Here is a 13,327-nt window from a genome sequence, read left to right as displayed (position 1 = left end):
GAACAGCCAGCCTCTTTAGCGATGACCTTTTGTGTCTTGCCCTCCTTGTGCAAGGTGTCGATGGTCGTCTTTTGGACAACTGTCAAGTCAGCAGTCTTCCCCATGATTGTGTAGCCTATAGAACTAGACTGAAAGACCATTTAAAGGCCTTTGAGTTAATTAGCTGATTAGAGTGTGGTACCAGGTGCCATCAATTTTTAACCTTTTCACAAGATTCTAATTTTCTGATATGATGAATTTGAGCCCCACATCTGCTTCTTAATCTGCTGGAGTGCACTTTTGAAATGGCAAAAATTGAAATGGGTTTCAGCCTTGGATGTTTACAGGTGTCAAAATACAGCTCTAGTGCTCTTCAGATGGGTTGGTGCACCTTTGGTAAAATTCAGATGGGCTGGAGATGCCCACAAGGACTATTTTGAGAAGCTGTTGCACTTTTTTTTTTTTTTAACTCGTTCAAAACTCAAACATGGCTGTGTGCTTCTGACTCATGCATGAAGTCACAAAATGTTCTAAAGACATTTAAGGCTTCTCATTATTACAGTTCAGCTACGATCAGCCCAGCGAGATGCTACCCTAAAGATTCCTTTTTGTTAAAATTAGTCTTGTGCTCATCTGACTTGACTTCCAGACACCGGCTCTTCGTGCCATTGGGAACATAGTGAGTGGTTCAGACCTGCACACTCAGACAACAATCGATGCCGGAGTTCTCAACGTCTTGCCGAAGTTGTTGAGGCACAAAAAAGCCACTGTGCAGAAGGAAGCAACATGGGCTCTGTCAAACATAGCTGCAGGACACTGTAAACAAATCCAGCAGCTCATCACCTGTGGTCTTCTCCCCCCTCTTGTGGAAGTTCTAAGAAATGTAAGTCTCGTAAAGATTTCCTGCTTCTAGAACGGCTTGGCAAAAACTCAAGCCATTCACAAGACGGGCAGTTGAGTGATTGTTTCCTTTGTCAGGGAGACTTCAAGACTCAGAGGGAAGCGGTGTGGACGGTGACAAACTTCACCAGTGGAGGAACTGCAGAGCAGGTGGTCCAGTTGGTGCAGAGTGGAGCCCTGGAAGCTATAATAAACCTGCTGCAGGTCAAAGATGCCAAAGTCATTTTAATCATCCTGGAAGCCATCAACAATATGTTCACGGTGAGAGCAGGAAACTTGAGTTGCCAAAATTCAGAGGTTATAATAAATTTTCTTAAAATCAAAACAAAGCTTTTTAATAAGAACTTTTGTTGTTCCTGAAGGCTGCAGAGAAACTTGGTGAAACGGAGAAACTGAGTCTGTTGATTGAAGAGCTGGGAGGCCTGGAACGGATTGAGATGCTGCAGAACCATGAGAACGATGTGGTGTACCAGGCTACACAAAACATGATTGAGAAGTACTTCAATGTGGGTATTCACTTAAACTTAAATTAATTCATTATTGTATTGATTCCTCTTAAAGTCAAACTATCCTGTTTGCAGTCCTAAAACCCACTTTTTAATTATTATTTTTTCCCTTCTAGAGTGACGTTGATGGAGTCCAGGTCGACTCTACCCCAAATGCCTTTCTGTTTCAGACCTCTGATGGCCAGAATACCTTCAAATTTTAATCTTATATTGTTGATATTTTCATGTTTAAAATGGGGGGAGGGGGAAACTTTAAAACTTGTGTAAATTTTACAGTAAATGTGTTTTTTAAACTTGACTATATAAAATAAAGAATAATTCGATATGCACTTGAACTTTCGTATTTGAGTCATGACTTGCCCTGAGAGAACGAGCATCAGCATGTTTTACATTTGTAACGTGGAAACCCCAGACTTTCCAAAAATCCAGGATGTTACTCAGTGAAATGCACTCAGTTGCCAGTTTGACTCATTTTAAGCACGTCCTGCAAATTATTACTCTATAGTGGCCATAATGGTGAGCTCTGACTTCTCCTGAGACCTGTCCTTATGGTCACTGGTTTCTCTGCATCAGATTCCAACTTGTCTCTATTAAGGGCACATTAAAATGTTTAATTTCTAAACAAATCAAGTAATTTTTAAGATTGTTTTTTTATTTCAATTTTATAATTTTTTTATACATATATTATTGTTGCAGGCATTAAATGTTTTGTTTTTATGGCTAAAGTTTTACTTGACAAAATGGCCAGGGAAAAATGCACATGAAACAAAAAGCTTGGAGGCAGTTGGTAAACACTTTTACAAACTGTATAAGGTTAAATACATTTCCATAAACAGTACAGTTTAAAATCACTGCTAATGGTTTCTTCCAGAATGAACATATTTCACATTTTCAAATTCAAAAATACTTCATTAATTTAGGGAAATTAAATGTTGTTGTAGCTCATAATCCTGGTTTAGTTAAAGAGTTGTTATAGATGCTGATGGCTGTGGGCAGGAAGGATTTTGGCAACGAAAAGACTATCATGTAACGAGTTTGTGTTGTTGAACATAGATTTAATGCCACTACAAAACAACCTGTTCGACATGTCAACTATTGCTGACTAAATGATCTAAGAATAAAGTTGCCATGAAGAGGAAAATTAAAAGGACTTCCCATTCAAATGACACAAAATTTACTTGCTTAAACATGCATTTCAGCACAACTGTAATTCTCAGTAAAAATGTTATTCAGGTTTCAGTTTCTATTTTTACAAAACAGAAGAGATGTTGCTGACCTAAATTTATTAAAACTGTGTATAAATACATTCTTTCAACATGTTTTGACAGTTTAAAATTTCCCTCTGATCTGAATAAATTTGTCCCTTACAGAAAAAGTTCATATTTTTCTGCAAAAGAGTTAAATTCTCTAATGACAAAACCAAACTTAAAAAGAGAAACCTGACTTGTGTCTCTGTAATTTGGGCAGCTGAGCTTCATAATCACTTTCAGCTTCCATATTTGTCTGCTTCAAAAGAAATTTAGGGGAATCTGTGATCATTCTGAGGAATAGTTAAAATGCAATGGGATGGGTTTTCCCCACAGCTGCTCGGCTATAAGAGGAGCTGACTGCAACATCTGGATCACACTCACCCTCACTGACAGCTAAAACATCTGCAGAGGAACCCCAGGTAAGATGATGCTGTTTAATATGTAGCTCACCTTATATTAAATGCTTAAATGTTTCTTTTTCATTGAGCAAAAACTTTGATTGCAAAACCGAGCTTTTATGGAAAACCTTTGTGGCTTTGATTGGCCTAAATTACACATCTGGTGATAAACGGATGTTCATTTGACCTTAAACATGCTGTTTATTTTGTCTTTATAGGCACCATCAGACATGACGTTCATATTTCTTCTTCTCTGCTGCCTTTGTGTGAAGATTTGGCCTCTGAATGCAAAACTGGTGAGAACAATGCAGATGAGCTCATTACTGGGAACAATGGTGCAATCAGCTGTATAGAAATTTCATCTTTTTAAATGTTATTGACACAAGAAAGCTGTATTATAATTAAGGTGGCTGCTGATATAAATCACTCAGAAATAACACTGAGATTCTAGGACAAAGCTGTTTAATTCCCCTTGATTTGATAGTTATTTTATTTTTTAAAAAAAAAGTTTGATTAAGTGGAGCATAAACAGAAAGCTCATTTCATCACTTCAAATATCTTATGCATTTTGCTTAACCAACCAAAATCATAACATGAAAACTTTATTACTACATTTTGGCATGCTTTATTGATTTACCTTGAAAATGTATGCAATGGAAAATTATTTTTAAATGCAATACCTTGTGTGATTGGAGCTGAAACCAAGAACTGCCAAACACAACGTTGACATTTTCAAGTGATTATCAGGTTGTTGTTTTTTGTGTATCAATTAGATATCGCCTTTTATTCTCTGCATTTTAGGTTTGAAATGAACATTTTAGTGAGTTTTTGTTCACTCTAAAAGTTCTGTCTGAGGGAAGTTTCACATCAAGGTTTATGTTTTTGGTAAAGAGCACCGTCTCAGGGTCTGGAATAGAAACATGGCTGATAAAAGCAGCTGCGTCGAAACAGACACAGAGTAAAATCTTGATCCACCACTTTAGGAAACTTCGACGTCTCAATCTTGCAAATATCTTTTCCAAAATTGATCAACAAGCACAACTTAGAAAGATTTTATATTTTGCTACGAATGCTCTGTGGAATCGTTTTACGACACTTTAGAACTGCTCACACTCTACAGTAGTTTAAATAACTTTTAATGGTGCTTCCCCATGATGCTGCATATGACACCACCACAGGAACTTTGATACTTTATAACAATTGTATTGATTCAATTTGGGCAACACAGTTCTTAACTTTAGCTGTAGCTTAATTATATTATTTATTTCAGATTCATACTGCCCTCCACCTTTCATGCTATAGTTTTAAACTCAAATCATGTTTTGCTGAAAAGGAACAGAGTTGTCGTCATTTTGGTCAAACTTTGAAAATACCATTATGTGTAACCTCCTGCAATTTTACAAGATGTCATGCCCAGAGTAGGTGTTGTCACTGACTCTCACCACATTTTAGCACAATTTCTGTAAAAAATGACTGAATTATATCCAGTTTCATAGCAGCCATCCTGTACTGGGTTTGCTCCATAAATTTATTGGTTGTAGGCACACATCCAGTGATTAGTTCCTGAAAGTTTCATTAAAATTCACCCAGGGGTTCAGGAGATATTTTGCTAACAAAGTTGACTCCAAATCGGCTTTTTTTTTTCTTATTTAATCGGGTCATCTCCATAAGTTAACTGGTTATTGAAAGATTAGTTTCTGCAAGTTTTATTAAAATTCATCCAGTGATTTCTGAAATGTTTTTGTAAAAGACAGGCAGGCAAAAACATCATCACTTGCCTTAGCCTTTCGGAAGGCTATAATAAATTTAAACAGATCATAGATCTCATTAAGTTTACTAAAAATACCAAATATTCAGGAAAAAACAACTTGTTTCCTCAGTTGTAGATTAAACAATCTTCCTGCTCTTTTAAGATGCTTTTGTAACATTATTTATTTTTTCTACAGCTGCCTGAGCAGGAGACTGTCCCTGTAAATGCTTCTGATGTCCAGCACATGGACTTTAAGTCATCCTTGCCACAGGGAGCTAAATATTTAGCCTCTGAAAGTCCCGTAAAGTCCCAAAATGTCCCGGTCCAGCCTGCTGTACAGAATCCCTCCGGAGGCTCCTTTCAGCTTCCCTCTGCTCTGTCCCATCTCATCGGGATCCCTCTGAGTTTGTCTCCGGACTCTGTTGATGATATGTACCACGGGTGCTCTGAGAAGATGCTCATCAAGGTGAAGCGTCACTACTTGCCAAGGAGCACCGGGGAAGGTCTGCACACCCCATACACAAAACGTTGTGCCGTCAGAGCCATGCAGAACAAGGACTTCTACAATCAGCTGTCCTTGGATCACTTCAAGGCTGTGTGTGCTTACACAGCAGGCTCCTACGCTGACCTAAACAGAGCTGTTCGCAAAGGGAAGGACTCCTACAAGACTGCTTTTCATTTCCACGCTCTGCACTTCCTGCTCTCTGATGCCATCAGGCTCCTGAAGGTCAACCAAAGGAGCTGCTACACGACCTTCAGAAGAAGCAAACTGCTGTTCATCGGTAACCCCGGTCAAACCATGCGCTTCGGCTCCTTTGCTTCGAGTTCTCTGAACAAGGAGCTGAGGCATTTCGGACAGAAGACGTGCTTCGAAATACACACGTGTTTTGGGGCTTACCTGAAGTCGTACTCCGAGTTCGACTCCGATGAGGATGAAGTCCTGATTCCTCCATATGAGATGTTTAATATCGTCTCTGCTGACACGTCGGGAGCGAATCGGTTACACTGTGATGTTTTATACAAGCTGGAAACAGCTGGGATTTACAGTAATCTCAACTGTCAAGCTGTGTGAATATAAAAGCTTCAAGTAAAAAAAACATTTAAAGTTCTGATGCATCCGGATATCTGTTCATGAACATGGCTGGGCTTAACTGTGAATTTATTTTTTGACCTTTACTCTTGACTTTTTGTTTCTTTTACATTTATTGTCTGACTGAATGGTTTTGCAACAAGTTTTCAAACGCCTCATCTAGAATCTTCTCCAGACCTTTTACCTGCTAGACTGACTAAAACAAATAAAGCAATACCCCAAACCAATCCAAAAAGCTATTTCAAGTTATTTGTCTCATTCTGTGAATTCATATTCCTGTTTTTATTTTTCCTTACAGTTTTCTGCAATCTGCTTCTGCATACTTTGTGCTGCTTTAGCCGTTTAATATCCGAACGTTCAGCTCATTCAGATGACTTTCATGCTTTTCTAAATATTTAACCTTATTTAAAAATTCATTCCCCATAGAAATGCACCGGGATTGCTTGAACTCCTTCAAAAATACTCTTTACCCTATTTTGCCACCTTGTGCTAACTTTAGCTACCATTCTGCTACTTTTAATTTGTATCTGAGTGGTGCAGTAGTTAAAGCAGTTTGCCTCCTGCCTGGGGCCTTTCTGTGAGGAGTTTACGTCCTCCCACAGACCAAAAACGTGCATGTTATGTTAGTAACTCACTAGGTGTGCGTGTATAACTGTTATACGTCTTTCGGCCTTCACAAAATGCAGTTTGTCTTAAAGTTACATTTTAATCCTCAAAAATAAGAGCTGAGCAAATCGGTGAGCTTGAACAGGTGGGGGAAAAAAAGAAACTTCAAATTTATTTAGTCTTTACTGCAACAAAGAATCTCATCACAACTTTAAAATTATACAAAAAATAATTTACAAACATTCAAACCATTTATACTTTTTAATCATTTCTTACAAAATCATCTTTACAAAGTCTGTATCAAGTTCATCTGTGGACTACAAAATACCTTTTTACTTCAGCTGTTACTAAATTGTGATATTAGTTCATAAAAAGACACCTTTAGTTGTTGAATCCCGCACATCTGAACGATTAGACACGAGAGAACTGCTGCAACTTTGTTGAAAGAGATCAAATTAAAGAGTGTTTGGTTGACACTTGTAGGTTATTATTAAATGAGTGGCAAACTGAGCAACACAAAGTGATCCTTCTTTCCATTTTTAACTTACTGACAATAAGGCCATAAAGAGAGGGATTAAGAACCTGCACAAAAAAAACTTTACTTTTTTTTTTTACCTTTTCCCTCATTTCACCAAATCTTTTTCTGCCTCAGTGAACAGTGAGTTTTATGCAAGTCAGTGTTTTTTTTTACATTTTAACAAGAAATCTTACTCGGCTTCCTTCCATTCGTGGGAGAAACTCTGTCAGGAAGTGTAGTAATAAAGGGTGGAACACAAAAAATTCAGCTAAACATATCTACAGAAACTGATTCTGTTAATGACGAGTTCCTGGATGAACTTTGACCTTTGAAGGATGGAGTGTAAAACTGTTACATCGCTGTATAACCAGAATGTTTTTATGAAATCTCAAGTCATTAAATAACAAATCAATCTTCATACAGAGAAGTAACAGTGAAAGAATTCAGACATAATGTACAGAAGACATCATGATTAGCACCCTGCAGAAACGGATTCTGCAATGAATAAAATGACAACCTGAGTTACAGAAAGAAAGAAAACAAGGCAGGACTTAAATAACTCAGCCTCTCTGCAGTAATTAGACATGGACAGAAAACTCTAACATGATTTCAGAATGCAGTGGATCAGTTTATAAAATAATGCTAAAAAAAAAGACCACCAACCCTAAAACACGGTGGTGGTTCTGTCAGACTGAATACACTGAATATGGCAGGCAGTTGTATCATATAACTGATGCTTTACTGATTTATTTTGTATTTTCACTCTGTTAGGTGTTATTCACTTCTCTTGCTTTTTGTTTTGCGTGAAGTCTGAGTCAAATTATTGAAGCAAATGCTCCAGAGGTTTTTGCTTTAAACTTATTAGATTTATTTTTAGTAATATTTTCTTAAAGAGAGAACTTTCTGGAGTCTCTCAGACTTCCTGTTGGACACATAGCCTGTTGGCTACTCTTTACACCTCAGATTGGATAAGAAAAGACAGTAAAATATGACTTTTTGTTTTATAGGAACTTTAACAACTGACAAATCCTACATTGCTGCACACGACCTGCTACCTTAGACGCTCCCTAATAACTGGGAGAGTTATTGTCTGAAAACAAAAGTAGAATTTGGCACAGGTTTCTTTCTCCTGAACTGTGAGTTACGTACCGAACCCTGACTTAGGCGTACTGTTACACCCCTATGAGACACTGGAAGGAGCAAAGAAATGATAAAATCAGAAGACAATGATGTTTTTGTATCACAAAACTAAGTTACAGGTTATTTTTTAAATCAGGACAGTGACCTGAACCAAAAGTACAAAAGATCAACTAACAGCATGCTGAGGAGTGCATTCAACAACACTGAGAATCTGTTTGTTTTTTTGATTTAATGGCCCACTGTGAAGCATGAAAAGAGCTTTATTTTTCTTCCTGGTCATTAGCTCATAAGGTTCCCCAAAACGCAGCTTATGCAGTAAGTTTGTTTTGTTCATCTCAAGCTCAGTGTTAAAAAAAGAAGGCGTTTTTGTGCCCTGGGATCTCTGTTCGGGGGGACATTAACAGCAAAGTGAAACAGAAATGAAGTGGAAACAAAATCAAGAAACGTTCAACAGCAGATTTCTTTTGACTGACAAGTAATTTCATTGCAAATCAGTGGAAACGTGTCAAAACCTATCAGCAGACAGGAAGAAGCTTCATGCCAACGTTTAAAGGCGTCAAAATCTGCAGCAAAATATTTTACAAAAACTCTTATTTGCTCAAAACTTTTCCATTTTAAAATATACTAATAGAAAAAAAAGTGCATTTATTTTAATTACATTTCTGAAGACACTTGAAGCCGTGTACTGAGAGTCACTCTGACAGGGATTCATCTCAAGGAGAAGCACCAAACATTTTGTTCCACCTGTCCACAGTTTGTAACGGCCTGTGTGTGTGTGTATAAGTTTACATCTTCTCATAGGTGAGTTCATGTCCGCAGGTGGTGCAGGTTTTCTTATAGAGGTCCTCCTCTGGGTCCACCACCTCCTCTGGTCCGTACTCATGCTGGTGAACGCTGGTGTTTTTGGTCCACATGCTGCTCCTCACTGCCCTGCGTAGCTCTGACACACACACACACTTAACATCCCAGATTGTGATGGATCTGCACTAAAAACAATCTCCTGAAACAGAAAACTGACCTTTGACCTTCTTGTTGAAGCGCTTTTGTTTCTGCACCTCTTTGTTTTCCTCCCTCGTCTCTCTGGCCTCCTCCAGCGCCTCCTCTGAACCCCAGACCTCAAAGCATCTTTTCACTACCTGGGGTTCACACACACACGCACACACACAAATCTATGTTACATGCATGATTTAGTCACTTAGGTATTTTTGCAGGGGTCTCTCAAAAACAATAATTGACACCAAGATCTTCAGACTTTACAAATTCTTTTCAAACCATCAGAAATGTGCAGAATGACTCCTATTCTTTATTTTTAACAGATGTAGTAATTGTCAGATAGTTGTATGTTCCTAAAATATGTGTGCGTGTCAGACAAAAAAATCTTAAAGGATTTATAAAAAAAAATAAAAACAGTATTGATTTGTTCAAAGCTGTAAAATTGTTCTGGATCAGGATGTTGGTTTGGCAACAATAAAAATAGGCAGAATGTTTAGGAAAAAAATAAGAGCTACACATGGACTGATTCAGTGAAATCTTTTTGAAATAATCTGCCTACTACATCCCACTAAGAAAACAGCTGAATTGTAAACAACAAACAAAGAAGTGTTGAAAAGTTTAAAATTCCACTTTTCATCTGTTACATTTACAGAGAAGTCATAAAAGATCAGCGTTCACCATTTGGAAAATAACACAAAAATCCACATTTAGATATTCTCTGTATTGCGAGCAAATGAACAGGGACAAGATGCGACACATCATATCGTAATCCTGTCCTGATTTAGTGCAAAATAAGCCGATTTAAGGGTTTTAAATCACACACTTGATAAGGAGCACGTGGAATAAAAACCTGTTGTCTGTACGCAGCAGGTGACTGAAAATACGAAATAAAGAATAATCCAGATCACAAAGAGCCGTCCTGTTTGTTTAGGTTTCATGCGTCACAGGATGCCGTTTAAGTGCCACAGAGACAGAAAGCTTTGACATTCCCAGAGTACATGTGAGAGCTGTGCACCTGCAGCTGGAGGTAGAGCTTCATGTCTCCCCAGTGAGGGTTGTGGGGGTTTTTCCTCAGTATGAACCTGAGAGGAGGCTCTCTCCTGTCGAGGTCGCAGTCCTTCAGCAGGTAGCGCTGCTTGGCCTCCGTTCTGGAGATCAGCTTGTGCTTCTCCTCGTTGTCCCTGAAAAAGGAAGAGATGTCTCCAAACCTCAGTTCGTATGATCGGCTGAACGTCACATCGTTTTCACACAACAGCCGAGCAGGTTGCACGGGCAGCTGCTGAGGCGACGTACAGAACAGAAAAACAAAACGATACTGCATTAAATGTGTCCTGGAAATAAAAAGGAAAATATCCTTGACAGAATGCACACCGCCTGCTGCTTTTCTGGCCAGAGATTAAAACTAAAATATATTGTGCTGAAAAGAGACAGAGTTAAAACTGTTTTGGTCAAACCTTGTAAATAATGTTATACGCCGTCTTGTGTGATGTTGTAAAATCTTGTGAGATGTGTTGGTGCTCAAAGTGTGACCCTCAGCTACAACCATATCAAATTTAAGACCAATATCTGTAAAACTGGCTGAGATACTGCCATTTTTGTCCTGGTTAGGGTCGATTAGCTGTGGTGGCCATCTTGGAATCCAGCGGACTCTAAAACCTAATCCGATGTAGATGTAGATCCAATGATTAATGTCTGAGAACGTCATTAAAATCTGTCCAGCAGATCAGAAGATATTTTGCTAACGGACAAACCAATCCAATAGTTTATGGCAAAGCTTTGAAATCAGAGTGCGTATTGGGGATGACTCTCAGCTACTACCACGACAAATTTTTGTGTTTGCTAAGGTTGCTTAGCTGTGGCAGCCATCTTGATTGAGTCTGACTCCAGAAGCTATAGATGTACAACCAGTGGTTACTTTCTGATAGTTTCAATACAACCTGTTCACTGGGTCATGAGATATTTTGCTAACACTGCAGTCGAACAAACACAAACACGTGGTTTTTGAATGCAGATATAGTTTTGTTTTTCTTCTTTTTCTTGAACAGAAATGGCAGAGTGAATGGTTTCTCACTTACTCTAAAAAAGGCAGTTATTAAGTTTGAACAAGATGAGATGTTTCTGTTATCCATAAACCAAGAAGAATGTGTTGCTGTGAACGCTACCAAACAAAATTATTTTGTGTTTGCTTCGTGTTTGTGTGTTTTTACCTGCATTTGTCACAGACAGATAAATCAAAGCTGTTGCTGAGGAAAGAGTCCATGAAGGGTTTCTGACAGTCATCACACAGCAAGTACTCGGGTTCAATCACCGGAGCTGAGGACAAAACACACAACTCACAACACAGCTGGCGCGGGCGGGGTTTACACACGCTTTCAAGTGACAGCATCCACAAACACACCTGGCTGGTGCACCACCTTCCTGGCTCTCTGCTCCTCCTCTCCGTCCTCCTCCTCCTCGATGAAGAAACCGGCACCGGAGTCCACGGTCCTGGAAACTTTGGCCGAAGTCGCGCCCTCCACGGCGGACAAAGGGCGGCTCGCGAGTCGCGCCTGCCGGAGCATCAGCGCCCGCTGACGGTTCCTCTCGATTTTAGCCCGCATCGCGGCAGAAAGCTCGGGCTTCGGGCTCTGTTCCGCCGCGGGAGCGGCAGCATCGGTACTGCGTGACTCGGACGGGTCCATGCTGCTCCGCCAGAGATCACCGTGGATTCATTTTGATACTTACTAACAGAACTGCACGACCCGGCTCGATGGGTTTAGCTTAGAACTGTTGCTCTGTGGTTGTAACTGTCCCCCGTGAGCTTCCGTTGCTCCGTCGTTATCTAAAGGCATTACTGTCCCCTGGCGGCGCGGAGTGCGAAGTGACGGAGAGAAAATACCAGCTTTTTAAAAATAATTCCCTTTTATTTTTGCTTATTTATAATAACCACTGTCATTAAAAGCCTATATTAGAAAAATAAGATTGAAAATATATTTTAGCTTTGTGACTATTTCTATACTTAAAAAAAAAAAAAAATTAATTCTCATAATGTTCCTGTGTTTCGGTGTTAGACGCATTACTGCCCTCTGGCGGCGTGGAGTGAGAAGTGACGGAGCGCCAACACGTTCTTTGTGACTTTTTTCTATGCTTTTTTTTTTAAATGATCAACTCTCAAAATGTGCATATCACTTACTATTTTCCTTAGCTCAGTTTAAGCACTTTAATTAGCACATTACATAAAAAATGGCTGTATTTTCAGTGCTGCAGATCCACATAAAAGCTTAGTGTTGGTATTTTTTGGATTCCCATTACATCAATCCTTACCAGTTTCTCCTCCCATCTGTTCTTAACTTTATGTTTTACCAGAGTCAAGAAAAAAATACATTTCTAATGTCTACAACAATTTCTTCTAAACACCAAAGCTTGTATGCATGCCTTCCGAGCATCTGTAATTTGTCTCACGGGAGTAAAGTGCCAGCACACATTAGGAAACCTGCACATGATCCATTGGTTTGAATGAGGACTAAAAGCTGCATTCACGTCTATCTGATCAAAATGAATCAGGGGCACTTGTCAGAAGGTTTTATGTTGAACTTACAGAACAGCCTCTCTTTAATTAAATAAAAGAACGTTAGAAAAATTGCTCACTTTTTCTTAAATGAATTCCAATCAACTAACCACATCTAAATGTTATTTCTCATCAATGGAACAGAGAACTGAAATCTAATTTGCAGCTGCAAGAGAAAAAGATGCAACTTGATGCAAACACTGATATTTATCTTTATGCTGGATGATGAGGGCAGCACATGCCCTCAGTTGTCACTGAAGACAAATGCAGATAAAAATCACACAGGTGAGTAAGTCCCTCTCTGGCTGTCCTCAGGTGTCCAGGTAATCTGTGTCCCATCACGGCAATAATGGCAGTAAGCCATGTATATAACTCTGTAAGGAGCTTGTGTCAAAGTAAAGCTCATCACTTACTGATCGATGACACTGCAAACCACTCTGGTGATGTAAGGAAGCTTGAATTAGGATTCATTATATTTAAGACATACGATGCAGTGAATATACAGCAAAATGCTCTGTGTGATAATAGCGTTTGTTGTCCTTCCTGGACTATTGCTGAGGTGCTAATAAGAACAACCCAGGATCAGCAGCATTGCAATGTTTGCCATGTTCTAGAAAAACATGATACTGAGTAGCTGGAATAACCAAATAT

The 13,327-nt window shown here is 39.0% G+C and overlaps 3 protein-coding genes across 4 annotated transcripts in view; 2 read left to right on the top strand and 1 right to left on the bottom strand.

The window, feature by feature from the left end:
- kpna7 (karyopherin alpha 7 (importin alpha 8)) overlaps positions 1-1,705 on the top strand; it is a 6,001-nt gene extending 4,296 nt beyond the window's left edge. For both annotated transcript variants that reach the window (XM_025007903.2, XM_017425614.3), the window contains 4 exons: positions 629-862; positions 958-1,140; positions 1,242-1,385; positions 1,502-1,705. In XM_025007903.2, the coding sequence (XP_024863671.1) occupies positions 629-862; positions 958-1,140; positions 1,242-1,385; positions 1,502-1,588 (648 nt within the window). In that variant the 3' untranslated portion in view covers positions 1,589-1,705. The remainder of the gene's footprint in view (positions 1-628; positions 863-957; positions 1,141-1,241; positions 1,386-1,501) is intronic.
- A 1,244-nt stretch (positions 1,706-2,949) lies between these two features.
- On the top strand, positions 2,950-6,086 carry LOC108241463 (ecto-ADP-ribosyltransferase 4-like). The gene is made up of 3 exons (XM_017425608.3): positions 2,950-3,054; positions 3,252-3,329; positions 4,980-6,086. The coding sequence occupies exons 2-3, from the start codon at positions 3,264-3,266 to the stop codon at positions 5,853-5,855; spliced, it is 942 nt and encodes a 313-aa protein (XP_017281097.2). The 5' UTR covers positions 2,950-3,054; positions 3,252-3,263; the 3' UTR covers positions 5,856-6,086.
- A 539-nt stretch (positions 6,087-6,625) lies between these two features.
- xpa (xeroderma pigmentosum, complementation group A) lies at positions 6,626-11,947 on the bottom strand. Its single transcript, XM_017425584.3, has 5 exons — positions 11,528-11,947; positions 11,337-11,442; positions 10,145-10,310; positions 9,155-9,272; positions 6,626-9,076 (listed from the first exon to the last, which is right to left on the bottom strand). The coding sequence occupies exons 1-5, from the start codon at positions 11,808-11,810 to the stop codon at positions 8,922-8,924; spliced, it is 828 nt and encodes a 275-aa protein (XP_017281073.1). The 5' UTR covers positions 11,811-11,947; the 3' UTR covers positions 6,626-8,921.
- Positions 11,948-13,327: the final 1,380 nt, after the last annotated feature.

The sequence above is a fragment of the Kryptolebias marmoratus genome, linkage group LG3 (assembly GCF_001649575.2).
Source record: "Kryptolebias marmoratus isolate JLee-2015 linkage group LG3, ASM164957v2, whole genome shotgun sequence".
In the NCBI taxonomy this organism is placed as follows: domain Eukaryota; kingdom Metazoa; phylum Chordata; class Actinopteri; order Cyprinodontiformes; family Rivulidae; genus Kryptolebias; species Kryptolebias marmoratus.
The sequence above is the reverse complement of the archived record's forward strand: the minus strand, read 5'-3'. Positions and strand labels throughout refer to the sequence as shown.